The 25,731-nt window shown below is 48.9% G+C and overlaps 10 protein-coding genes and 1 non-coding gene across 11 annotated transcripts; 6 read left to right on the forward strand and 5 right to left on the reverse strand.

Annotated features, from left to right (window-relative positions):
- Nucleotides 1-1,210: 1,210 nt before the first annotated feature.
- Nucleotides 1,211-3,052, reverse strand: DFJ58DRAFT_678029 (Indoleamine 2,3-dioxygenase). Its single transcript, XM_041383156.1, has 2 exons — nucleotides 2,610-3,052; nucleotides 1,211-2,559 (listed from the first exon to the last, which is right to left on the reverse strand). The coding sequence occupies exons 1-2, from the start codon at nucleotides 2,895-2,897 to the stop codon at nucleotides 1,465-1,467; spliced, it is 1,383 nt and encodes a 460-aa protein (XP_041249054.1). The 5' UTR covers nucleotides 2,898-3,052; the 3' UTR covers nucleotides 1,211-1,464.
- Nucleotides 3,053-5,664: 2,612 nt separating this feature from the next.
- On the forward strand, nucleotides 5,665-8,659 carry DFJ58DRAFT_764481 (P-loop containing nucleoside triphosphate hydrolase protein). Its single transcript, XM_041388689.1, has 8 exons — nucleotides 5,665-6,168; nucleotides 6,216-7,038; nucleotides 7,090-7,172; nucleotides 7,226-7,428; nucleotides 7,480-7,649; nucleotides 7,708-7,897; nucleotides 7,949-8,141; nucleotides 8,204-8,659. Exons 1-8 carry the CDS (start codon nucleotides 5,683-5,685, stop codon nucleotides 8,465-8,467), a joined length of 2,412 nt encoding a protein of 803 aa, XP_041249055.1. The 5' UTR covers nucleotides 5,665-5,682; the 3' UTR covers nucleotides 8,468-8,659.
- A 1,187-nt stretch (nucleotides 8,660-9,846) lies between these two features.
- On the reverse strand, nucleotides 9,847-12,352 carry DFJ58DRAFT_24003 (uncharacterized protein). Its single transcript, XM_041379405.1, has 4 exons — nucleotides 12,224-12,352; nucleotides 10,786-12,159; nucleotides 10,582-10,723; nucleotides 9,847-10,530 (listed from the first exon to the last, which is right to left on the reverse strand). The coding sequence occupies exons 1-4, from the start codon at nucleotides 12,284-12,286 to the stop codon at nucleotides 9,944-9,946; spliced, it is 2,166 nt and encodes a 721-aa protein (XP_041249056.1). The 5' UTR covers nucleotides 12,287-12,352; the 3' UTR covers nucleotides 9,847-9,943.
- A 264-nt stretch (nucleotides 12,353-12,616) lies between these two features.
- DFJ58DRAFT_722971 (eukaryotic translation initiation factor 6) lies at nucleotides 12,617-13,588 on the reverse strand (the record flags this gene model as incomplete). Its single annotated transcript, XM_041384937.1, has 5 exons — nucleotides 12,617-12,687; nucleotides 12,746-12,866; nucleotides 12,930-13,282; nucleotides 13,342-13,524; nucleotides 13,579-13,588. The coding sequence occupies 5 exons, from the start codon at nucleotides 13,586-13,588 to the stop codon at nucleotides 12,617-12,619; spliced, it is 738 nt and encodes a 245-aa protein (XP_041249057.1).
- A 267-nt stretch (nucleotides 13,589-13,855) lies between these two features.
- Nucleotides 13,856-14,394, reverse strand: DFJ58DRAFT_722972 (uncharacterized protein; the record flags this gene model as incomplete). Its single annotated transcript, XM_041384938.1, has 2 exons — nucleotides 13,856-14,298; nucleotides 14,340-14,394. The coding sequence occupies 2 exons, from the start codon at nucleotides 14,392-14,394 to the stop codon at nucleotides 13,856-13,858; spliced, it is 498 nt and encodes a 165-aa protein (XP_041249058.1).
- Nucleotides 14,395-14,728: 334 nt separating this feature from the next.
- Nucleotides 14,729-16,435, forward strand: DFJ58DRAFT_764490 (S-adenosyl-L-methionine-dependent methyltransferase). Its single transcript, XM_041388690.1, has 6 exons — nucleotides 14,729-14,933; nucleotides 14,985-15,131; nucleotides 15,191-15,301; nucleotides 15,353-15,549; nucleotides 15,638-16,135; nucleotides 16,190-16,435. The coding sequence occupies exons 1-5, from the start codon at nucleotides 14,763-14,765 to the stop codon at nucleotides 15,984-15,986; spliced, it is 975 nt and encodes a 324-aa protein (XP_041249059.1). The 5' UTR covers nucleotides 14,729-14,762; the 3' UTR covers nucleotides 15,987-16,135; nucleotides 16,190-16,435.
- DFJ58DRAFT_24018 (uncharacterized protein) lies at nucleotides 15,630-16,505 on the forward strand. Its single transcript, XM_041379407.1, has one exon. It carries the CDS (start codon nucleotides 15,997-15,999, stop codon nucleotides 16,456-16,458), a length of 462 nt encoding a protein of 153 aa, XP_041249060.1. The 5' UTR covers nucleotides 15,630-15,996; the 3' UTR covers nucleotides 16,459-16,505.
- On the reverse strand, nucleotides 16,436-19,227 carry DFJ58DRAFT_697341 (uncharacterized protein). The gene is made up of 13 exons (XM_041383499.1): nucleotides 18,954-19,227; nucleotides 18,816-18,894; nucleotides 18,635-18,762; nucleotides 18,564-18,581; nucleotides 18,496-18,517; nucleotides 18,362-18,445; nucleotides 18,098-18,309; nucleotides 17,737-17,971; nucleotides 17,421-17,688; nucleotides 17,166-17,368; nucleotides 17,043-17,111; nucleotides 16,666-16,987; nucleotides 16,436-16,618 (listed from the first exon to the last, which is right to left on the reverse strand). Exons 1-13 carry the CDS (start codon nucleotides 19,192-19,194, stop codon nucleotides 16,553-16,555), a joined length of 1,947 nt encoding a protein of 648 aa, XP_041249061.1. The 5' UTR covers nucleotides 19,195-19,227; the 3' UTR covers nucleotides 16,436-16,552.
- A 671-nt stretch (nucleotides 19,228-19,898) lies between these two features.
- DFJ58DRAFT_764499 (Rho GTPase activation protein) lies at nucleotides 19,899-22,194 on the forward strand. The gene is made up of 10 exons (XM_041388691.1): nucleotides 19,899-20,320; nucleotides 20,379-20,523; nucleotides 20,579-20,601; nucleotides 20,657-20,742; nucleotides 20,807-20,893; nucleotides 20,943-20,975; nucleotides 21,028-21,043; nucleotides 21,094-21,246; nucleotides 21,305-21,646; nucleotides 21,738-22,194. Exons 1-10 carry the CDS (start codon nucleotides 20,218-20,220, stop codon nucleotides 21,983-21,985), a joined length of 1,236 nt encoding a protein of 411 aa, XP_041249062.1. The 5' UTR covers nucleotides 19,899-20,217; the 3' UTR covers nucleotides 21,986-22,194.
- A 179-nt stretch (nucleotides 22,195-22,373) lies between these two features.
- Nucleotides 22,374-25,271, forward strand: DFJ58DRAFT_764502 (glycoside hydrolase family 17 protein). Its single transcript, XM_041388692.1, has 17 exons — nucleotides 22,374-22,589; nucleotides 22,769-22,963; nucleotides 23,021-23,261; nucleotides 23,311-23,333; nucleotides 23,387-23,407; nucleotides 23,461-23,505; nucleotides 23,558-23,733; nucleotides 23,783-23,835; nucleotides 23,891-24,027; nucleotides 24,076-24,225; nucleotides 24,275-24,340; nucleotides 24,405-24,432; nucleotides 24,489-24,523; nucleotides 24,586-24,606; nucleotides 24,658-24,681; nucleotides 24,736-24,761; nucleotides 24,816-25,271. The coding sequence occupies exons 1-17, from the start codon at nucleotides 22,503-22,505 to the stop codon at nucleotides 24,850-24,852; spliced, it is 1,365 nt and encodes a 454-aa protein (XP_041249063.1). The 5' UTR covers nucleotides 22,374-22,502; the 3' UTR covers nucleotides 24,853-25,271.
- Nucleotides 25,272-25,332: 61 nt separating this feature from the next.
- Nucleotides 25,333-25,412, forward strand: DFJ58DRAFT_t40. The gene has a single exon. It is a non-coding gene; the product is annotated as a tRNA-Ala (tRNA).
- The last annotated feature ends 319 nt before the right edge of the window (nucleotides 25,413-25,731 follow it).

Below are 25,731 nucleotides of genomic sequence, written 5' to 3' on the forward strand. Positions count from 1 at the left end.
GGGGGGCGTGATTCGTTGCAAAATATTGCATGGAACGTCTTCTCACAACTTTGACAGCAGATCCGATCGAACCTCCAACCAAAATATCATATCGAACATTTGCGCCCAACTAATCTAGCAACTTCAAAGGAGAGCCTTTACCCGCAATCGCGGACACGAGGCACGGCTGGATCCTATCCAGTGTTTCAACTGGTTAGCTCTTGCCAAAAACTCGTAAGGATTTCACAGCGCTCCGTGAACCATATCGCAATTAGCCTTCGGCTACTCTTTGAACCTTATTCCTTTATCCTGTGCTCTCCTGGGCGCCATCTTTTCGTTTTTCTAATCTACACAGGCGACTCGGAAATGAAACCCTGTTCAAGATTCTTGCGAGGAACTCCGGCTCTGAGCGATCGGACGATCGTGCTCTGTTGTGACATGAGCGTCTCCTATCGTCAATAGCCATACCATTAAACGGCATCTACTCGAGCGCACTTAAGAATGACATCAATTGACGTCGGCATGGCACCTTTTGTATCCTCCGAACGGGTTCTGTGATCTGGATCAGAGTCTACCTCTATCAAAAGGTTGTCGGTCTTCGATGCAGTGCAAGCAGCTTACCAGAGCCATTCCTTTGTGTCGATGTTCTATATCCAGGTGCTGCCCCGTTAGTTCGTCCCACGACGCTGGCTGGCAAATATGAGTGGCTATGCTTATGACGAGCGGGACCGACTGAGTTGCCCGACTAGGTATGTCAGCCGTTACTATTATATGCCTTCAATGTGCGAGTTCAGTTACAATTTCCTGACTTGGAAATATTGAAGACATCATTCGACGCTCCAGGCGCGATCCCTTTAACGGCAAGATCCTGTCGCAGTCAGCGGCTTTAGAAGGACATATGATCATGATGGCTTCTACTCCACGGATAAGTCAAGTAGGTGACTACGTCACCCTTTGCTCCAGCCAAACCGCCGCCGAGCCCAGGTCTATGGTGTTGATGTTGTGCCACCATTCCTATAATGTCAGAGATCCTTGACAATTCGTTCTCTATCTATAACTATGGCCGGCTAACCGGTATGCTCAGGTATGGAAGTTGCACCCAAAGCTCTGATCGCACTTCCAAACGTGGTACATCCAACTGCTGATACTATGACGTAGGACCCGGTAAGAAAGCATGGATTTTGCTTTGTTGCTGCAAGCCGACTAATTCCCCACAACGCTCGACTTCAGTGATGACCATTGATGGAAGACACTCTCAATCACAAGTCCGACACCTGAACTAAACCCATTGAACGTCATATAATCTAGTGACAACAATCTACCATTTTGTTTGTCTAAGGGAGATTAATTAAACGCAGTTCATGCAAAGTGAGTATGTCACCATACAGGAGAAAAGATTGGCGAGTCAGAATATTGACCAATAAGTTGAACAAATGCATGAATGCCGATGCTTATGTTATGCCAGGGTCCTAGATCCAACGCGGTCTACTGCAGCGTAGGCTCTATGACCGCCTCCGCAGTTTTGTCTCTAACACCTTTAAGGAAGCGTACTAGATCCGTCCCGCCAGTGCCCTTCAGCACTTGTTTCCCAGCCTCCGGAGCTTGTGGACCTGCGTGCTCGAGTTCCATCCTTTCACGAGCAGCAGGTCCAATAATATAGATTGCCACGATCTTGATATGCGCATCCCTAAACTCCTTCACCGACTGCACTGCAGAATTGTACGCGTCCAAAAGCTCTACATCAGGCTTCATTTGCATCACAAACGTCCGCACAGGACGGGGGTTCGTGCTGAGGTGTCGCAAGAAATTGCGGTGGTGACGCGGCATGTAGATCTGCATTCTTCTTAATAGCGTCCGTTGGTCCGGCGTAACACCACCTTCGACCACATTGCAATTGTCTAGACCAAGGAATACGTCTAGAGCATGGATCAGGGCGCTCTGCCCTGCGCTTGGCCCTGAGAGGTGGATAGGCTGCTTTTCGACACCTTCGAACACCCATTTCCTGTGGGCAGGATCGGAGTCTGCGCCACGGAACCATGGGCGGATGGAGTGATAAAACGTGTCAGGGTCACAGCCCTTCCGCACGTCGAGCAGGATGGTCTCGAGGTCGTGCACGATCGACGCAAGCTTGTGGAGGTATGCGGTGATACGCCTGATAGCTATCTCGTCGCCGACGAACAACTCGTCCATAGTTGCACGCATAAGCTCGAGAACCTCGACGCCGCAAAGCTCTATGCGGGCCGAAGCAAGGTAAAATTCTTGCTCATCTATGGTACCGGAGAACAAGTCCCGACTGCGAAGGTTGTCTAGAGCGGGGGCCTCAAATCCAAGCTCGTTTTGGGCCCTGGGGCGGATGGTGTCCCAATTATAGAGGACATTGTCAGAGTACGTGACGACTGGGGGTAACTGCAAATGACTAGATATGGCGACGAGGGGGACAGAAATTGGTTCTGGAATGAACACGGAGGAAGATAGGGGGAGTGTGTAAATGTAAAAATGCATGATAAAGGTGAGAACATGGTGCGCGCGCCGGAGTAGCAGCTCGGAGTGTGTGAGCTCGGACATGGGGAGGACAGGCAGCTGATGGTGTGTGTGAGTGGGAAATAAAAAGTACGGAGGTCCGTACTGACCTGTCGAACATGTTCTCGCCATGACTCAGATGAGTTTTTCTCCTCAGCTGTCAGACCTAGTTTGACAGCAAGCTGTAGTTTTTCCCGCATTGCAGCATCTAGTGCTGTCTCCCAGAGTTCCCATTGCGCCGGGAGTCTACTTAAAGGCGGATCTGGGGGCATAAAACCCGTGCGAGTATCAACATCGAAATCGTGTGCAGCAAGAGTGGAGGTATCGATGTGTCCCTCCTGTACGCCGAGCAGGAAGTCCTGACGAGGCTGGAGGAGGAAGTGATCAGGGGGTAGCATATCGGCTGGCTGCTGGTTGGATATTTTGAAAGAGGGAGAGCTACAAAGTGATTTAACAGCCAGAGTTGAGACGATGAGATTATATGGTTCTCATATGGTCAACCGACGCCAGCAATTGCTCATACTCAGGCCTGGCACTCTATGCATGATCCGGCGGTTCACGTAACTATCCATTCTCGGTGTCTCGCAAAATTTTGATGATCAAATGCATCACATGATTAGTTTAGGGGCAGAATGGAATTGGCATTGTAGCTGCTGCTAGCTGGCAATCGGCAAAATGGTAAAACGGCAGAATGGCAGAAGTCGACAAAAGCATTGTGAGCGTTTCAAATCTTTCTAATTGGTCTCACTTTGCCTCGCAGAAGCGCAAGCTGCGAGGATTAGCCAGCAAAAGAGTTTCTCCGGAGGAGCACTCCGAAAAAATCCGATGAATACCGCACTAGCTAAGAACAAAACCAGACCGCTTTAGATAGACCTCGAGTGGACCCAGGATACGTGAAAAACGTGTGTAATAAGCGGGTTTGGAAAATATATGGGTGGGTGACGAAAGATTCGAATGCTAGCACGACGACGGACAAATAAGAAGAGGTACATCAAGATGAAAAATAACCCACACGCTTATAGGTGCGACGACGGACAAGAAAGAAGAGGCAGAGTTTGGGCAAAGTCCTCCCAAACGTCCGCCTGCACTAGGTAATAATCTCCGCAAGGCAACCCACACGCCTATAGGTGCGACGACGGACAAGAAAGAAGAGGCAAAGTTTGGGCAAAGTCCTCCCAAACGTCCGCCTGCACTAGGTAATAATCTCCGCAAGGCAACCCACACGCCTATAGGTGCGACGCGGACAAGAAAGAAGAGGCAAAGTTTGGGCAAAGTCCTCCTAAACGTCCGCCTGCACTAGGTAATAATCTCCGCAAGGCAAAGATTGCTCAGCATGTGCGTCATGCCGAGAGCGCCCGGAGCGCGTCCGAGTCACGGCCACAAAGACAAGGGATAGACCACAGTCCTGGACCTGATTTTCTCATACGCTTTTTTCTGATTATGATTTATCTACATACTGTCGTACTAATCTCATCTATCCACAATTTTCATACACGTTTCTTACAATTTTTCAGGCTCCTTTCCCTTGTCTCCGGAGACCATGGTCTGCGACGTTCTCTGCCTTGAGAAGCTCCAAGTCCAACCCTCCATTCAGTTCACTTGCTGGCACATGCGCGAAGCCATTAAGTTGTCTGAAAGTGCAAAGGCATCCATGTTGGTACACTGGGAATGGTGTTCGTGTTGACAGTTAATTTGAGCCCCCCAAAAGAGCACACGCACAAGCGCCACGCTGAATGTTATCATTGGATTGCTGTCACGAATAATGTTACATTTATCTTGCCGAGAAGGCAGACGGGGAAAGGCTTCATCATAATCGTGACATCGTCTTCCTTTGCTTCTTGGCGAGCCTGACGATAAGCTTCATTAACGGTTGCGCTCTCGACAGATCATACACATACCCACTGTATTCTCATCTTCGAAGGGACGGTGGCGCGTCTAAAATGGCGGACTGGTGGGGGTACGCCTCACACCAGGGCATTCGCGTATCCTGAGGTGTGACAGGGACGGGATCCCTTAGACTAGACAATATTGAGTACAACTCTCCATAGGACATTAATTATTTTTTTTAAACGGTTGCGCTACTTCTACAGGGGCCAACCTAGAGTGAGCCGCGTGGACGCGATAACAGGAGCAGAACAAGGCTCTGGTAAGACAACATTGTTTGTTTGCCTGCGAAGGCGCTGCAATGTTTTGAAGACAATGTATTGTACTGAGCATTGTGCACCACCTGATGAACGTGAAGCAAGTCCCGAACTTTCAATTTTATTGTGCGAACCTGCGAATCCCACAGTGTGCACGCACGATGGACTGCAAGTCTCGGAGCATACAATTGTAAGTTATCAATAAGCACGCGGAGAGACGGCAATAGAACCGGTCAAAAAAGCCTGCGGAATATATTGAAGTTGAAGGTAACACACGCCGGAACAGTAGGGTTGTTCGCCGTACCCCGTATGGAGCATACACTGCAGCCCCATAATATGGCCGCGTATTGGACACCTCATGAAAAGAAAAAAGTCAGAGGACGAACGTGCTAACATAGTTTTCGCCATCCCTAACAAGCGGGATATCAGAAGCAATCGACTGCTTAGCTAGGTGTATTCTTGAGTATGTGTGACCGCGAGCAAATAAAATAGTTATGGCGGGACTGTAACGGTCTGAAGCCCGAGGGATGTCAGGAGTGTTAAGGGGGTGTGAGAAGGATTAAACTCTGTTGACAAGGTTTAGGTGACGAGGTTTGACTAGATTTTTCATTTTTTAAAAACTATCGAGTGACTTCTGCTGACGGCCCCTGATCCACTGCCGGAAATGGCCAAGTGACCTGGCAATTGAAAAATGGCAGTATCATAGCTGCCAACAACTAATATAATGCGGCATGACCGGGGAAATTCTGGCTAATTTTTTGAGCATATCGCCGATCGGCTTAGGCGCGACATTTCCGAGTCGATTCATTGCTCACCGTGCCACAAGCATGAAAATGGCAGATCACAGAATATTTTTGGTCTTGCAATGGAGATAATGATTTGAATGGGTGGCTGGTGCACCACAACAAGCAGAATGCAGCCAGTTCTGAGTCACTGTTTTGAACAAGCGAGTGTTTTGCCGGAGGCCCGGCATCAACACGTGACCCTCGTACAGTGACTGACGCGTTTGTCACGCGTTCGTGACACCACTTTCTCTCCAGCAATGGAGTCGACTCCGGTAACGCCTTCTCGACGTTCAAAACGCTTTCAACCGCTTGTAACTCCCGTAAAGATTGACGCCTTTGTAGACAAAACTGTAATCTGGACAGACGCTCCGTGTTACATTCGCCCTACTGTATTCGAAGATTACCAGGTTCTTCAAGAGGATGAGGGATGGCAACCAGGGCCAGGAATGCAGACTGCTTTTCGCAAGTCATTTAAGCGGACCAAGAATACCGCGCCAACTTCACGGAAAGGGTTGAGTGCACGTAAGTCACCTGTCGAGACTGAGACATTTGAGGTCGGAGACACCGTACTCGTCAAAACCCAGTCTACAAAACACCCCAGTGTTGGTGTCATTGCTTCTATGTGGGAATTTCAAGGCAAGGAGGACCGGGAGGGCGAAAATTATCAGATGATGGTCAGGGTTCACTGGTTCCAACATCCATCAGAACTGCCTCGCATAAGGGCAAAGAGGGATCATTTTGAGGTCAGTGGCACATCTGTTAATTGGCATCCGCTCATGCCTACCACCAGAACGAAGTGTATTTTACTCTCGCTTCACAAGCTATTCTTCCGCCTTCATGTATACTATCGCATTGCACTATCTCCGAAGCTCCACAGACCGCACCTACAGCACGCAAACGAAGTAACTGGATCGGTGCTACTGCAGAAGAGAATAAACTATTCTACTGTCGCCTTGCAATAGAGTCTCGCAGCAACATTTACTATGATTTCCACTGGGCAGCTCACAAACAACAGGCTCTCGGTAGCTCTAATGAAGACCTCGCCAATGGGACTTGCTGGCATGTTGCTGTGGAGACCACACCATCAAGACGGCGTACGAAGAAGCGAACAAAGCTTCAAGACATTGCAGAAGAAAGTGGCGACGATCCCGTTCGTGATCGTGACTACGAGGACGATGAACCTCCATCAGAGCCCGATGACCACCTCATCCCCTCTCTTGTTGACGACACCTCCGACAACGAGACAACTCTTAGTAGACCCATTGATGACATTCCAAAGACACCGTCTCGCAAGCGCAAACGCGCCTTATCCACACTCAAATCCACGCCGAGCAAAAAACGTGCACTGAAGCTCGCAGCGCCCACTCCGCACTCTAAAGCGGCACTGCGAAAGCGAAGTCGAAAAGCACCAGCCGTCCGTGTTCCGCCTCCGAATCTTACACAGGAACACTACAATCAACTGCAAAACCTTCCTCCAGATCCGTGGCTTCGTGCAATGCACGTCCTTCATGTTGCAGCGCGTCCTGATGTTCTCCCGTGCCGTGAGGAGGAATACAGCCGTGTTTTGAGAACTGTAGAAGAACTCCTGGAGGAAGGAAGTGGAGGCTGCGTCTGTACGTAGAGTCTCAACCATTCTTTTTCACTCTTTTAATATCGAATTTTAGACATTTCTGGAGTACCAGGAACAGGCAAAACTGCAACAGTTCATGCCATTGTTCGTGAGCTCAAACGAATGGCTGAGAACAATGTCTGTTCTTTCTCGATCAGTTCTTCTTCTCACTTAATGTTATTTTTTGGTAGGAAACGAATCCTTTCACATATGTTGAAATCAACGGACTCAGGATTCCCGAGCCATCTGCCGCATACAACCTACTTTGGGAGACAGTCTCTGGGCACGATGTAGCCGGCGATGGTCATCTCAAAACCAGCGCCAAGGAAGCGCTCAAGCAACTTACCAAACACTTCTCTGCAGGCGCACGGGCGGGTCCCGCAGGGCACGCGTGGTAAGTAGTAGTAGTCTCAACCAGTCGGTCGTTGCTAAGTTGCATGCCTAGCGTCGTTCTTATGGACGAGCTCGATCAGCTTGTCACAGCAAAGCAGGATGTAGTATACAACTTCTTCAACTGGCCCACAATCGCTGGCTCAAAGCTTGTCGTGATCGCTGTCGCAAACACCATGGACCTTCCAGAGCGGGTAATGACCGGGCGAGTACGTAGTCGACTCGGTACGTGCCGTTAAATCAAGCACCCCACCCATCTCATGCTCATTTATGCGCTGCAAAGGCATGATCCGAATTAACTTCCAGCCATACACAACGCAGCAGCTCGAGAAAATCGTGCATGCACGTCTCAAAGAAGCCAAAGAGGGCCTCGAGGAGCCACCGAACGTGATCAACGCCGACGGCGTGAAGTTTGCCGCAATGAAGGTTTCATCGATCAGTGGAGATGCAAGAAGGGTGCTTGATATTTGCCGGTATGTGTCAGGCTTGTTTTATAGCAATAATACAATTAAACTCAGATGTAGACGAGCGGTGGAACTCGTGCATCCCAAACGACGCCCTGCTCGCACAGAGGATGTGAAGGAGGTCATCAAAGTGCTGCAGAATAGCCCAACCGCAGCGTACCTCCGTGACTGCAGCTTGCATGAACGGATCATGCTCGCATCCCTGCTGAGATGTATAAAGCGGGAGGGTGTTGAGGAGATCAAATGGGGCGAGGTATGTGTTTTATTTTTATGTTTATTTTTATTCTGTGGAGTGCTCGGCTAACAGTACGTGAGATTGAAAACCAGCATATCGTATATGTCGAAGCCCTGACTTCGGAAGGAGATCCGTCGCGGAAGCCCACGCCAGAGGAACTGGGACTTGTTCTGGACTCCTTGGTTGCGTCCCGCGCTATGATTGTCGAGGATGGTGTGAATGCCGTCCGTAAGCCCCCCCGGGAACGCAGGGTCATTCTTAACTTGGAGCAGACGGAGGTAGAGAGGGTGCTGAGCGAGGTGGGCGGACGGTCATGGGCAGCGGCGCTTGGTGTTGGTGCATGATCAATATCTAAGATGATTTCGGATCCGACTCACGGGACTGGATCTGTCAGCGTCACTGGCTGGGAACGTTTTTCAGGCCGCCCTGTCTCACCTATCTCATTGTACTGATACCGTCACTTAGATGCCATGTGTATGTATTTCATATTCTATACCCTAAGCTAAGTACTTGTGTCCTTCTAATCTATAGTTTAATTCGGGACTCTGACTTGATCAACGGCAAAAGCCCGAGGACAGGAAATTAAGTAGTGCCGGGATCTCGAGTTCAAGATACGAGTACCTCCTGGCAATGGGTTTCAGAGGCAAATCGTCTACAAAGGAATGACGGCAGGCCTAGATCAGGAGTCAGCGCTTCAGCACGTTACTAATCAAATCTCAAGGTGCTGTCATTGACACAGACATAGCAGAATGATCTTTCAATTTTAATCTCAATGCCATCATCAGCGCTGCGCCGGCATTGAGCTGAAGAACAAATTAGGACTATCAGTTAGGCCTTTAGAACTCGTACCTCTGTGAAACATGGATGCGCATCGTAGGTTGCAGAAGGTCGGGCCGACGTATTTTTAACGACTTCTGAAACGCACTCTACATTCATAGGTCCCCGAATCAGTATTGATGCAGAATCAAGTGCACTGGCCCACCATAAAAATAATTTATTCCTAATTTCTCCTGTTCTCCAGTCTATCCCCAAAGATAACGTCAGGATCTATGAATTATGCTTCGACAAGCCCGCGGAAATCCTCGGCCGTTCGCCTCTGGCCCTCGTTACATGTCTACAGGTGCTTGATATGTACAAAGTCCTGGTGTGATGACACAGGTCGTGGTAGCGAAGTTGTCCAGCTCGTAAATTCTTGGTCCTTCCATCGCCCCACAATTCCCATCCCTTCCATTTAGAGGATGTAGGATAATACAATCTAGTCTAAGGGGCCCCGTGCCCCTGCTGTACCTCAGAGTTCGCGAATGCCGCTGGTGTGAGGCGTACCCACCAGTCCGCCGTTCCCGCGGCCGTTTTAGACGCGCAACTCTACGAATATGAAGTGACGTAGATATGCGTGCGAGGTAGTGAAGGACTGTAACAGGTGAAGAACTATAACGCATGCTCAATTGAGTGAAAGAATCCAGAGGGGTAAGATAATATGCGAGTATCCAAGAAAAAGTGTCTATCTCTCGTGGGTCTTAATGAGCTGTTGTGTGGTCCATGCGGAGTGGTAGGCAACGGTTGCTTGTCTTCAATTGGATATCTCGACTTCCCATCCCTTTACTCTTGGTTGTCGACCCTGTGTCAGTTTGATGTACGCCGATACCAACGCCTCCATGGCATATCTAGACGAGAGCTCTCTTTCATTGGTTGGCACTGCCAGACCTTGTCAGACGTAGGGAGCTATCACAATTGCATCATCAATAGAGATCTCGATGAGAATAGATACTGCGTTCCATACCACACGCTAACGTGTCTTCTAACTACAATTTGGTATACAATCAACGGCGAAATGAAAGATCCAATGGTACAGTTGAAACTTTAGAATACCGAGCGATTACAGCGCACGAACTTCGAAAGCAAATCATACTATTACAACACGACATCAGCGGAACAAGTACGGCACGTACGATCACAGGGAACTCCCGGAATAGTAAACGCTCGAGGCGCCGTACAACCGCATCTAATCCATGCTCTTTAAACGCCATCCTGAGCGCTGTTGATGGGCTGAAGAGTAAGTTCGGTTGATCGGTTATCTCGTATCCCGAGTGAATACGCATTACAGGAGGCAAGTAAAGGCTATGCAGTCCCGTAGACTGGCGCCACTTGTCAGCCACTTTCCATGGACGTTCTGATGCCTCCGGAAAGATATGAAGATAGTTGGACACCGGCTTGAATTTGAATTTGTCTGTGGGTCCCTCTGCAACAGGATCGATCTCAAGAACGAGACGGTCTTGGAATTCCGGATGTTCTGCCCGAGCGGTCACCGACAATTGAGATATGAATTCTTGATGGGACTGAATTTCAGCATCTTCGATCTTGGCCAAAAGGAAGAGGCTCCTCCTAATATATCGTGAAGCATTCGGGCCTGTGAATGTCTCAGTATGCAAGACATATCAGATCGCGCAGAGAGACGCGCCGATTGCAGCTTTGAGGTACTTGCACGCCATACGATGGCCCTGGTCCCAATCTATGTTCTGGCATTGTCTAGAACAATACCTCGCAACTGTGCACCTGGCACACTGGAATAGATCCCATTGCGGATGCCATTCATCGCTGTTCTGCAGAATGAGGGGCTGATCAGCAACAGTCTCTAGAGGGGAGAAGTACATGGTTCACTCACATGCACAGCAGCACATTGACGATCGAAGAATATCGATGCCGCGGGTATCTGGCTTCTAAGGTCCAAGAAACGTCGAACATCTTTTTTGAACAGATTCCAGGCCTGTAGTAGGTCTGTATCGCGCTGAGCAATCGCATCTAGCGATTTCTCGTCAGCCTCTAGCTCGCTCCCTGCGATCCGCAAGACCTTGTCGAACGTGAGGTATGAACGAAGGGCAGTAATCAACAATGCATTAAGGCATTCCGCAGTATCCGCACCGGGAATACAGGTATGAGCCTGAAGAATGGTAGGGAGGAATCGTGCCCGAAGGGCTTGACATATAACGGCCACAAGGTCATCCACAGGACCTCCCATGAGCAATGCAATGTAGCCTAAAGCATCCTCAAACGCCTTCTTGACGTGTTTGGCGAAGTCATCGTGCTTCAGGGTTAGAGAGAGTTGACATAGATCACGAAGGGTGTAGATAACGATGGCCACGAGGTTGCGATCGATGTAGGCCTCTCGCAAGGCGCAGTTCTGTTGACTGGTAACGAATAGTAGGTTTGCACAATTCCCAAAGCAATTAATGAGCATTATTTGCCAACGAGGCACCCCAAAAACAGAATCGCATGAAGTGGTATCGTCGATGCTTTGTCCAGAAACGACCTTTTTCCTGTACAGACAGCGAATATTTCTGATATACTTGAAGACGATAGAGGCCATGGCTCTAATGCCTCCAGCGACATGAATAAGGGTGGACACAAAAGAAGGATGGTCAACGTCCAGGCATGCCTGCACCACGTATGACATGTGTTCCTGGAATGCCCCCTGCTCCTTGCTGCCCATTACCTTGTCAGCTTCTGTGAGAAAGTCGTTATCCTTTGAGGTGACAGCCATGCACCACAGCTGCGAGATAATGGAGTGTAGAGATGGGGTGTTGATTAGTGACTGTGGTGTTTGTGAATCGCCGATTAAGCTCATCCGCATCAACATGTTTACAACTAGCTTCAGCGCTTCTGATCTGGTTATGAGAAGACCCGGAAGGCGGGCAGGGTTGCTGGAGGCGAAGAAGTGACGATAAAAGAAATTGACCCAGAGATGACAGCGATGCCAATTGGATATTAGATTATCAGCGATGGTCTGCACCGCCTGCGTCAATTCCCTTGGGTTGTTGACACGATTCAGCGTGACTAGCACTCCTTTAAGGGAGTACCTTGCGAGCATGATACTCCTCACATCCCTCGAAGTGACCACATCGGGGATGCGAGCTGGATCAAGGTGGTGATAGAAGACTGGGAGCAGCATCAGAAGTTGCTCTGGTTTCCAGTGTTGTGCGATGTTGCATAGTCCGTCGAGCTCCTTGATTGACCCGCTGGCAGCTTTATTGATCATGAACTGTTAAGACAGGAGACAATTAACCTGAGCAAATGCTGAATGGTAGGCAGATTCTCGTACACACCTGTATCACCCGGGCAAATGTATGGCCATCTTCAGGTTGCCTTTGAGGAGGGGCGGACGACATGAGGATGTTCACACAAGTACTGGTACAAGCCCTGAAGCGCTCGTCGATGCATACGTTTGTCACGCGACTGTCACATAACGCCGTGTAGCCGAACTGTGTTACAATTCAGGGGTTACCAGTGCCAGGGGGCATCAAAACTAACATTACACTTCAACGAGAAACATATTCTCTAGTATCAATTCCTTTCTCACTATTTTTCCATTGCCAACGACTTACGAGCGTAAAGATACAGAATTCATGGTGTAGACTGAGGTTGCGCTTCGAGTGTAGATGAAAGTAGACGTCAAGGTATAAGTAACAGTAACGGGATGCGTGATGGTGAAATTTCAATCATGCCCAGTTGTCGATAAGAGAATCCCGCATCTGTCCAATGACAGCTGAAGAACTTTGTCCTTGAAGCTCTGTGATGGTGAAATAAGTTGAAAAAGTGAAAAAAGGAGGCAAGAATGGTAGACCCACTGAATGCAGCTTCAATAACACTAATCTCTGTGGCGGTAGTGTCAAGCCCAGTAAACGCGCACCAGTCGTTCACGACGAGACCTCCACCAATAACGTCTGAACCTCGGTTGACAGTACCAGCCTAGAAACACAAGAGTAAACTCAGTTATAATATACCTGCGCTGGGTTTCATATAAATACGCACCACGAGGGGAATTTGTAGAAGGCTGCTCAGTTCATCCTGGTCCTGAACACTCGTCTTTGGGTGAACAAGTCCCCCCTGATTTGAGATCGCACAATAGCTCCCCACAAGGACATTATCTGCCACGGTCTGCCTGAAGACCTCAACCTTGAGAACATCAGCAATTATTTCCTCCGTTTCACGATCTATGTCAGGGTGGACGAGGGCAACGTAGTCGTTGCAAGCGATGACATTTCCAAGAGCAGATAAACGTTCTTCGACTCGCTGGATCGACACGGCGTCAGGAAGGGAGTTGCGCAGATGCTGCAGTTCCTGATCAGTCGTTGTTGAAGGGACGAGGAGACCGTGTCTATTTCCTAGAAATGATGGACTCATCAGCCTTCTGGGCAATTATGGGAAAAACCATATCACAAACCTGCAGTCAATCTCCCAACAATGCGGATACCGCCGATCGTGGAATGGACGATGGGAATGACATCGCCAAGCTCAGCCTCAAAGGCCGAGTAGAAATTTGCACTGCCTTGGATTGCAGCTAGGCAGTAGCTGTTGGTGAGTTTTGAGAACACGCCGATTTCGCTACTGTTTTCGAACTGGATGCCTGTGATGTATGTTCATAGGATGCATAAGATTGAGCATCAGTAAAGACACCCACGAGTTGCCATGATTGTTGAAGGTTTAGATGGTAATCTACAGCTGGTTCTAGAGGTTAGATGGAAGATAGAATACAGAAAAGAGTGAGAGGTGTGAACTGATGTGAAGGTAGTGAGTATTTTAGTGCTCGACCTGCGTGATCTTCGAAATTTTATATCAGGCTTATCTACAACGAGTCAACCGTAATCAAGCTAGCGGCTGCTGACGGTTCCGCTTTCGACGCTTCCCACCAAGACTCAGGATATTCTTACTCGACGCCTTCAATTTCTTCCGATGACTCAGAGATCTAGGCTATATGACATCCCTAATGATGATATCAATGTTGCCTCGTCCCATCCGTCGTCCTCGTCATTGTGATAAACCACCTCAACCTCATCTAGAATAGTCTGTGGTATTATTCCTTGTTCGACCCGATCCAACTCGTCAAAATCAAAAGCATTTCCCTCGAGCACTTCAACTTCGTTAATGTTCTGAACTTCCTCAGTCCTTTTCAACTCCTTGAGAGCTGCAAATTCAGCAGCAATGTCGTCAGGCGAGATACTCTCTGGACCAGCAAGCAAGTCATATGCATCGCGAGGCTCAGTCGAGAGTGGAGGTGCCCACGCAAAGGATGCTTCAAGATCCTGTGCAGTCTCAACAGCCATGCCAACCTCTTCGCGAGTGTGCATGTGAGCATGTCGATGATATGATGGTTCGGTAGGTTGTTGTTGGATTCGAGCACCTGATGAGTTATCAGTGTCGCTAGGGAATAGCACGGGTTACCCGCGGGTATATTGACAGGTTTTGAGTATTCTGAGCTATAGTCCTCCCTAAGCATCGCCGCAATGTTTGCATTTCCAGTAGTAGTGATTCGAGTCAACTCGTTCCAGGCGCTCGAAATTGTTGTTGATCAGTGATGCGAGGGGGCGCCCTCCAGTATGCGCCATCTTACTTTAAGGATGTCGGTTTTCATGCACATGTTCTCTTGAATTCAAACTTTGTTATCAGAGATCTAAATTATATCTCCGCGAGTCTCAGATACCCTGGAGTTCTGCCAGGTTCTGCCACTGCCCGGGCCTCCTTTCGCGTGAGTTCTGCAAACAACACTTACAATTTGCAGGGCTCCGCTTTCGGAACCCTAGATTACTGCAATGATTAATTTTAGCTGTTCGCGAACTTGACCGAATTCCAGTTGCTAAAACATAGATGCTCAGATATGCTACAAGGTATGGTTCAAATAGACTGTCTTCGTGGCTCAGACAACCAAACTGCCGTCATGGACTCAATGCAAGAACTATCCTGCATGCACGCATGATGTCTGGAGATTCCTTCGGTGCTCTGACGGACGTCGAGAAAATAATGTTGGATAGTGTCAAGGTGAGGTCCTCGACCGTGCAACTTCTCAAGTATGGGTCTCATAAAATGAAGGCAACAGGTCCTATATCATTCTCGACGTTCATACAACTCAGTCTTGGGCACCCCACGCATGGGTACTACATGAAGCCGGAACATGCTGTCTTTGGCACCCAAGGTGACTTTATCACCAGTCCTGAGATTAGCCAGATGTTTGGCGAGGTGGGATTCATGCTATCATATCTATCACATCTTACCAACGCGAAATGCGCTACAAATAGCTTGTCGCGTTATGGATGATAAAGCAGTGGATGGATACGGATGTTAAAGTACCCTTCCGAGTAGTAGAACTTGGACCTGGTAGGGGGACGCTGATGGACGACATACTTCGGGTGGGTGGTGTCGAACGGGTGGTTACTTGCTTCTCACCATCTTTCTTCCAGGTTTTGAAACAGCTTCCTGCAGCACGTGGAAAACTAAAGAGTATTCATCTTGTTGAGAGCAGTCCGACTATGCGTGCTTTACAGGAAGGCAAGCTTCGTAAGGCTTCTCAGGAGGGTAATTTCGAGACAATGTGGCACGATGCAATCGAAGAAATTGAGCACGAAGAAGATGTCTTCACTATGCTAGTTGCTCATGAGTTTTTTTGACGCCCTTCCCGTGAACGTCATCGAGGTGAGTTCCGTTCAGAGAAACGAACATTAGCTTTACTAGCTGAAATCATAGAGAACTCAACAAGGCTGGAACGAGGTGCTAATCGCCCCCTCGAGTGATCCAAGCATCAAATACACCATGCCCACTTCGGACCAAAATTCAGACTCCCCCCCGCAATTGCATCACACGTCTTCGCGCTGGACGCGTGTTCTTTCGCCAACTCCGACAGCATCATCGACCCTCCTCGGACTTGCATCTCCTCGGTTCTTTTCGCTCCCTGTGGGGACGCGTATAGAGGTATCCAGAGCGTCCATGAATCAAGCACGGGGTATTGGGAAACTTATCAATACCAAAGGCGGAGGATGCGCACTTGTCATCGACTATGGTGCAGACAAAGCTTTTAGCGATTCCTTGAGGGTATGAATTCAGACACATGCACCGAATTCTGATCAATAACCATTCACAGGCCTTCAAACAGCATAAAATCGTCGATATCTTCTGCAGTCCCGGAGAGTGCGATGTTACGACGAATGTCGATTTTGCGTTGCTGAAAGAGTCTATGGCTGACCTTGGTACGTCTCATGATGGTGCTCTGCTACACGATTGTGGTTATTCAAGATGTACAGTTTCGATACATGGTCCCATCTCTCAACGCAACTTCTTCACGCGCATGGGCATAGAAATCAGGGCCGCTGCTCTTGTGCGTTCGGCTTCCTCTCTAGAGAGGAAAAAGGCGATCGAAGATGGCGCAAGTAGGCTCATCGATCCCCTTGGGATGGGCGAGCAGTACAAGGTGCTCGGAGCTGTTGCAAAGGGTAGGGCAGAAGAAGGTCGGGATGGTAGTGAGGTTTGGCCATTCACTGTCATCCAAGATAGTGCACAACAATCCATTTAATTGTCACATAGGTATATAACACGAGTACATAGTACAATTACATGATAAGGACATGAGAATCAACAACGTACCACAAAAATACGCATCGAGGAGCCTACGATTTGTAGTGAGCCTTGATGACATCCGCTAACTTCTCGGCTGTCGCAATAACCGCACCAGTCTACATCCCTGTCAGCTTTACGGCCACCTTTCAGAGCTTCTACATACCGGGTGTCCTGAGACCAGTTTAGGGAAAACACTTGCATCACACACTCGGAGCCCCTGAGTGCCCTTAACACGTAACTCCGAGTCAACGACGCCGCCAGCTCCCATCGAACACGTCCCTATCGGGTGATACACCGTTTCCACGCGCTCCCTAACAACATCCGCCAGCTCTGCATCGCTCAGGCCGGAGATGTGGTGGTCAAGTTCGGGGTGGTGCGAGGCGTGCACGTCGGTGAAAGAGGTCATGGGTGTTGTATGTGCGATTTTAAAAGCAGCGCGGATACCTCGAACGAGTACGTCGACATCATGTTTTGTTTCGAGGTAGCTGGTCCGTAATAGTAATAAGTAGAGGTGAGTTTGAAGTAAACGAGTTAGCCCACCTGGGATCCATGAGCGGGTCATCCCAAGGGTCGGCAGACTTGAGAAGGAGCGATCCTTTACTCGTGGGACTGGCAGCACAGAACGTGTCGGTCGAGTTTGAAGTAGAAACATCGATGGCTTACCGTAATAAGATAATGATCATCTGATATGCCTGGAGCTTTGGGCTGAGGGGTATGTTGTGTGAATGTACTGAGGCGGCACACATGAGGATCTCGAGGTCGGGGGCGCCTGGGCCTGAACTAGCGTCTTCGAGGTCATTGTTGTACTCAGCGGGTGGGAAGAGCACCTGGTCGTCTGATCGGAAGAATGCTACAGACTCGCCAATCTATGATACTATTCAGTACTGGTGATGTGAACGCAGGGAAGACGTAACAAACACTAGAAGCAAGTGGGCCGGTGCCCCACAGTTGATATCGCAGCACGTCGCGCATCAACAAGAACGTGGTGCTCAAACTATGAGGGGTAAAATGGTGGAACGTGGTTCCCGTTTTGTCCCTGAACCGGAGATTGACTGATGGGTGATCCACGAGGTTAGCCCCGACGCTGGGGGCGTCGAGCACGACCGGAATGTTGTGACGTAAAAGCTGCGCAGCTGGACCAATGCCCGAAAGCATCAAGATCTGCGGAGAGTGTATGGCGCCACCGCTAAGGAAAGGTAAATGATTGTTTAGGGCATATGAAACAATCACGCACGAGACAATGACTTCTTTAGTCGCCCGTGCACGGAACTTGGGCCCGACTTTATTCATATGAGATTTGCTGGCAAACTCGACAGCAGTGGCACGTGGGGTGCCACTGGAGGTGTCAAAGAGAACCTTGGAAACGCGCGCGTGGGTGACGACTTTCAAATTCGGACGTGCAAGAACGTCATCAGTAAGGTATGCAGACTCGGTAGTTATACGAGTGCTCTTGCTGTCGATGTACGTCACTACGTATCAGTTGTTCAGCACTTGTTGACACTAAGTGACTAATGAACTCACTGATCTATGCCGTGTTAATGACCGGTGTTAGTGAGTCTTGAAACTTCAAGCCGACAGAATCTGTAAAGAAAGACTCGCCTTATTTGTCCCCTTCGTTCCTTTAGTCGTGCAGAAATCGGGTGAGAAAGGGATGCCGGCGTTAATGCTTGCCTCGATAAAAGCTTTGCAGCCTGGCCATAAGTGGGTGTTGTACCCAATCTTAACAGGCCCATCGGCGCCGCGGAGGAGTGGATCAACATATGGGAAGCGTGGGTCTGGGGTGTATTTCTCGAATTTGCGAATATATCTACGCAACAGAGTTATCAGAAGCGAGGAATGACGAAAAACAAACTACGTGCTTGCTGAAGTTGTTCCACGACCAGGATTGGTCACCAGTAATTTCCGCCCATTCGTCGAAATCGGACGGTGCGCCGTATTGTGCACTAGAATAGTAGGGGTAAGTAAACCCGCGGGAAGATGCACTATGACTCACATCATGGCATTCATAGCAGAGCCTGAGGAATATTAAAATATCTCTTTACGGGGAGAATGACTACTCACATCCTCCGAGAAGTTTAGCTGAACATATGAGGATCAGTACAACAACTGGGAAATTGAGGGATACGACGTACCGCGAGGCCAGAATTTTTTCTTGTTGCCTGCATTTCGCTGAGGCTCAGTATAGAGATGGTAGTCCCATGGACTGCGCATTAGTTTCGCGAACGCAGCAGGTGTCTTGCTTAGCGCGACATTTTTAGAGCTATGAAAAACTTTGGCATCTCAAAAGTAGACAAAACCCTCGAATATGCCGACCTTCCACCAGCCTCGATGAGTAAAACTCGCAGGTTTGGATCTTCGGAGAGACGTGATGCCAGAACACATCCTGCTGTGCCTAGACGCGTTCGGGGCATAAGAAATGTGACTACTAGTATGGAACATTAAATGTCATACCTCCTCCAACAATGATGAAGTCCCACTCATCAAACTCGACTCCGTTATCATTGACTTTCCTCGCTACTTTCGCGTAGTCTGTTATGAGCTTTGGTTGTTTCGCGGTGAGGTACCTCAGGACAATCGTTAACGCCACTACGCTTGCTGCCGCGCCAAGAGAGAGCCTATTTGGGGTGGCAGCACGAGCCTGAATGGCTTCCAGAACGCCGAGCAGCTTCGCAAACAAGTCTGTATATATCATGAGTATTCGGGGCAGAAGGAGCTAGAGGAGAAGAAGCGGGAATATTTGAAGGCCTTGTGCCAGCTCATGCCACCCGGATCCGGAATCAGATTCCGGATGCAAAATGGATCGCATGTGAATTCGTCCGAACTATCAATTTTACGATAGCCGAGTCGTTGACCGAGGTAACATCTGGTATCTTATAAGGCTTAAGATTAAAGCATTCATTCGAACGAGCGCTGGCAACAGCACCTAGGACGTCAACCAAGCGCATGTATCCATGGGCTGCGCGCACGGAACCAATCGGACAAATTGCAAATTCGTGCCTGACATGTTAAGGTAGTCTCCGCCAGGGCCACCGAGACATGACCTCTTCGAGTACCTATGTAGCTGGACTCAGAACTCAGGGCCTAGTAAGCGCTGGACCACTCGAGTAAAAGGCAAAAAAGTGGCAGGGCTAGGCAGGCGTACGATACCGTGACGGTTCAGTTAGATGAATTGACATTGCCCCCTTATCATTTCGTCTCCAACCAGATAAGTACGGTGACCTAGGAGAATGAGATTATTATAATTGTGGCCCAGCTAGACTACATGATAGTAGACCCGGACCAGGGAATTCTTCAAAATCTAGACTTGCTCTGGATCAGAATTCGAGCAAGCACTGCATAGTTTTAAAATTGTTGCACCAACTTCTTTTTATCTATAGTCTATAGCGTACATTATAAGTAGTCCACCTGACAGTTTTTTTTTCAAAGACGGTCCCGAGCCTATCAGGCCAGCTCAGGCCCGTAGTAGGCCGTGCTTGCATTTTAGTACTGCTGTGTGTGGCTGTGCTCCGAAGAAGCACTTGCGGGTCACGACCATAATATTCCATCGCCCTCCAAGTACTCTGCTGGCTTTCCGCTCAACTACTCATCGTGGCCCGTGCTGGCCACCTTTCGACGCATATTGCCTCTCGGATTCCTCTCAAGAACCCAACAATCCTACAGGAGTAATACCCTCCCTATCCCTGAGTCTAGGCATAGTCCCCCTCAGGCTTCAAACATGCCTTCAGACAGCCCCCCGCCAACCAAAGCCGGCCTCCTCAAGTGGTGGACTCAATTCACCCATGCTCAGAATCGCAAAAAGGATTCAGACCCGAGTAGAAGTCTGTACTATCCTGACTTCCGGCCCATAACATTGACTAATTTCAATCTATTATCCAGCTGTAGATCAGCCTGAGGAGGAACATCCGGTGTTTCAAAAACCACTCAAAGAGAGTCTAAGATATGCAAGCGTGCAGATTTCGACTGCAAATGCAAACGGCGAGCTGTACGTTTGGGGCTACATACCTGTCGTTGTAGCGAAATGGTGAGTGGAGCTGCCTTGCACCGTCTTGACTAGCTGTGTACCTTGACTCCTTTAGTGGTCTGTATCTCAAAGAAAATGGTGGGTGTTGGCGTGTACGATGTAATCATTGATCTAAACGTTCTGCATCTATCAGCTACAGAGGTAGAGGGAACATTTCGTGTCAACGGTTCTAATAAGCGCATGCGAGATCTACAAGCCGCTTTCGAGACACCCCCACGGGTACGTACAGATTGTTCCTATATAACACTACGAGGTCCTATTGATGTACTATTTTCCACATCAGTACGGGAAATCGCTGGACTGGAAAAATGAGCACTTTACAACACATGACGTCGCGAGCGTCTTTCGTAGATATCTAACTCAGATGCCTGTCAGTGGCGCTCCACGCTCCTTGCTGTATGTACTCATGCCCCACTCAGGAGCCTGTAATACCACACGATATGTATCACGATGTGAGTGTATGCTACTTCCTTTGTTGATTGGGGCTGACTTCTTCTCAATTAGTTCCGGGACGTTTTGGGTAAGGAGTTTTGAAAGCTTGAAGCACAAGCTGAACTCGAGCATGTGCAGGAAAGAAACCATTCAACCATGATGAAGTGATTGCAACGTACAAGCGTCTAATTCAACGTATGCCCCGTGCGAACCAATACCTTCTTCTCTACGTATTGGATCTATTATCAGTATTTGCACGAAAATCAGATAAAAATCTTATGACAGCCACAAGTACGCCAAGCCCCTCTGCGATTGACTTCATCTTTATTCTCATCCTTCTCGCGCGCAGATCTCGCGGTAATTTTTCGGCCCGGCCTTATATCCCATCCTAACCATGAAATGTCCCCTGGGGAGCACGCGCTAAGCCAACGTGTTCTCGAATTCCTCATTGCGCAACAGGATTGGTTCTTACTCGACATACCACCGCCACCACGATCGGAGCAGAGCTCCTCGTGGAAGCCTCCACCACGGCCCCAACACGCGCACACACAGGTACCAAGTGAGGATGACTCGGATCTTGTTGTTGTGCCTAGTTCAGATGACGAGCACACGTCAATTGCTGGAGGGTGGAAGCTTGTCGGCCGTGACAGACGGCGTATTTACCGGCGCCGCACAACGCTAGAATACACTGGTGGGTCATTCCTGGGGGCCGCGCATCAATTGGACCGTCGCTGAAGTTGGAGGGCACCCCTTTGTGATTGTGCCACATATTTTTCCCTTAGATTCGCTCGACAGAACAAAAGATGTTGATAGTGGGCAATTGTCGCCTGTCTTGGAGACACCAACATCACGCCCCGTAAGCCAAGCTTCAAGTCCTGCAGCAGTAGGAGTGAGCCGAAGTCGGACACTGCCCTCTAATCGAGCAAGTACGGACGACGAGAAACACCGTGCTAGGGTGCTCAGAAAACAGAAGCGAACATCAGCTCAGCCGCGACACCCAACTGCACCTGGGGGGCATGCGGGTGGGTAGGATGGGTGAAAATGGTGAAAGTGGAGTCCTCTGGAAGTTTGTGATATTGATATACCTGGAGGCGGGCACGGCGTTGTTGTGCCGAGTTCCCGATCGCCCATTTGTTTTCCCTTCCGGTCTGGACAATTGCATTTGAGTATTCTATGTACACTTCAGGGTTATTGTAGTACTTTGGGAGATAACAGACAGGACACTTGGAGTTGTTTTCATGCCGCGGGCCCAGGCTTGTCAGGGACTCAGGGTAACGTCAATTCCGCAGCCTGCTGCTAATTTTGTCTACGCAGTACCTGACTAAGGAAAGATTTACACTAGAATCGAACCAGAATAGCATGATATCTATCCCCGTCGCCAAGCCTGGGTGATGTTCAATCAAGAAAAGGCAATCCTTGACGCCTTGTGACGGGACGCGTTTTTGGCGGCCCTCATTGAGGTACACGAAATTAAAGAACTCAGGGAAAGGATCAACGAATTCTCAGTTCCAGTTCCAACGTTCCTCTCTTTTGCTATACTTGCAAAAATGCAACGAGGTGGATACTCGAGCTCGATGCAACAGGTAGCGCCCTACAGCGACACCCCGTCGAGCAATGCACCATCATCAGGCGTGGTAAGAACCCCGTTACCATTCATTTATTCCTAGAATGTATATATATGTCATGTGGAGCGTCCAGCCTGAAACCTGAGTTCGCTTGAAGTTCTAGTGGTTCAATTATTTTTGCACCGCTCCAAATTCTCAGTCTCTTCTCCCTGCATACACCTTCTCTGAACTAAACTTCTGCTGCGCAGGCTACACACGCTCCTTCGCCCTTCGACTCGTCGCACGATCTCTCATCGGAGCCAACGCCCGGAAACCCAACAAATCATCCACTTGCAGGCCAGCCCTACATGCCCGTCCCACAAACAACCTACCAGAACATCGAAACCCGCAACAGCGACTGGCTGGAGCAGTCGCAGAAGGCGAGCAAACGGTCGAAATATATCGTGAGTTTCACTCAACCTATGTGGTGCTTGACCACTTAACAATGTCCTGCTGGAAAGGTCATTGGCTCGGTAATCACCCTTGCTGTACTGATCGCTGTTGGTGTCGGCGTTGGCGTCACGCTCTCGAAAAAGAGCTCGAACAACAGCTCGACTTCGAGTTCGAGCGCCTCCGCTCCAGCTGGGACGAACCCCGACGATCCTAGTAACTTCCCGAAAAACTCTGCTTTGGTCAATTCGTTCTGGGGTATCGCGTATACGCCACTGGGCTCGCAGCTCCCCGACTGTGGCAATAATCTAAGTGTGTAAAATTGCATCATCTTGGTTGGAACGTGTCTAACGTACCGCAGCGGAGGTCATTGAGGATATCCAGGTAGGTTTTTCGAGGGATCTTTCTGAGCGCTTGCTTTCTTACACGACCTATAGCTGTTGTCTCAGGTCACAACGGTGAGTCTTTCGGTGGTGTCTTATATGCCATGCACTCATTGTATAATTGCCAGAATATTCGTCTTTATGGCGCTGACTGCAATCAGTCCTCCCTCGTCGTAAGTTATCACGTGGGGTACCTTGGATGCGTTTACCCACACTTGTTTGCAGCTTGCCGCTATTCAGGCTACCAAGGTTAACATGTCTGTCTACCTTGGTAACTACCCCGCTTCCGACGATAACGGGACTTCGTACACACGCCAGAAAGGCGAAATTCAGACTGCTCTTGAGCAATACGGTGCAGGCAACGTGGTCGGTATCACAGTCGGCAATGAGTTCATCCTTGAGTTAGCACTCGTTTCTGAAGTCCAAACTGTTGGCTAAACGGACTCTCAGTTACATTACAGCGGCAGGGCAGACGGACCCCAACGGCTCCGCAGGACAGGCAGGCGAGTTCATAGTGTTCTTTCCTGCTTAAACGAATTTCCAATTGTTTTGTCACAGCCGCGGCGATGCTGGTACCCTGGATTAACGATACTCGTTCAATGTTGTCCTCGATGGGTCTGACCAACATCTCAGTCGGTAATGCAGATGCTGGAAGTTATTTCAACAACGAAGTTCTATCTGCCGTCGACTATGGAGTTAGTGTCCCTCTCTATGTATGTTTGGCGCCTACTTATGTTGTGCAGATGGCCAATGTCCACCCATGGTTCGCCAATCAAACGATTGATAACGCTGCCGCCTGGACGGCCGAATTCTTCAGCTCTACAGACGTAGCTCTTGCGCAAACTCTTCCGAATAAACCGAAGATGTTCATTGCTGAGACTGGCTGGCCAACTGTCTGTTCTCATTCTCTTTCATCCCTGATTCATTTAACCTGTATTATAGGGCACTTCTTCTTTCAATGCCAACCCGAATGATGGGCCTTCACTCGCTTCCGTGGCGAACTTGCAGGTGGGATTCATTCTCGTTGTTGCCACGCTATGACGTACAATGATCGCTAATTCCATACTTGCAGATATTTATAAACGATTTCGCATGTAGCGGTATGCATTTCTCACATGGAGCAAAGACAATGATAGCTCAACGTTGTATTCAATAGCTACCCAAAACGGAACTGAATACTTCTTCTTTGAGGTGCGTATTCCATCTCCGAACGTTTAAAATTAAATTATACTCACCTTAATGTATGACAATAGTACAGTGACGAGCCTTGGAAGGTAAGCTTGCACTCGCAATGTCCAGGAGCGGGGTCTGACTTTGCCTTGCAGAACGTGACGTATGGTGGTGTAGAGGTAACGTTCAGTTATTTTTGATTTCGTCATGGTGATCTCACCCTTGCTCGCTAGGGATACTGGGGCTTGTTCGACTCCAAGTAAATTTACTCACTCCACGTTATCAATTGTGCAGTGCTGATGTCTATTGATAGCAAAAACCTGAAAAACATCACGATTCCCACATGCTAACCGGTTCCCCTCGCTCGGACACATACCTTATGCGGACTCCATAGCCAATACATGGCATTTTGTTCATAGCTACCTTTCTATCCATCGCTCCATGCCCCGGTGGATGATCTTTATCGAACGTTTACTTCGAAAGGACTACGTTATGTTGCATCTTTACCTACGAGTCTGTCATACAGCTTTTGACGATGTATTTAATACCCGTAGCTTCCATGCCAGCCTTGACCCTTTGTGGAACGTTGAATCATTGACTAGTACATTTTTGAGCGGTGGTTGCTAATTATACTGTGACTTCTAGACACAATGCAGCGGCGTTGGACATGACATGTTGAACTTGCCGTGAACCAGCTGTACTGTCGAAGGTGATGCATCGAATGATCGATTATCTTTGAGATGGCAGTTCTTTAACCTGTCCGCTCGCTTCCCATCTTAACCTTCATGCCTCGATCGGCCATGCCCGCACGACCCTCGGCGCTTATTCATGGGCATTTAGCGCAGTGGTAGCGCGTATGCTTTGCATACTAGCATGTATAAGGTCCAGAGTTCAATCCTCTGAATGTCCATTTTTTTGCCCTAAACCCATGTGGAACTTGACCTTGTTCTTGGTGAGGCTCTTGTGCGATCAAGTAAGGGGATATGAAGATCGGAGGAGTACTTGATAGACAAGTGACACCTACAGATGAAACTCGACGAATACAAGTATGGCGGCGGCGGGGATGAAAAAAAATCTGCATAAAAAATTACAATGCATTTGAATCTTAAGTTTCGGGTTGTTCACTGATGTTCAACGAGAACAACCCCTTTAAATTAAATCACTGATACGAGGAACGACGGGTAGTGCCACCGCCTGCAATCGTGGGGTATAGGCGGAGAGGAAGACTG

The sequence above is a fragment of the Suillus subalutaceus genome (genome assembly GCF_016647625.1).
Source record: "Suillus subalutaceus strain FC151 chromosome Unknown DFJ58scaffold_10, whole genome shotgun sequence".
NCBI classification, from domain to species: domain Eukaryota; kingdom Fungi; phylum Basidiomycota; class Agaricomycetes; order Boletales; family Suillaceae; genus Suillus; species Suillus subalutaceus.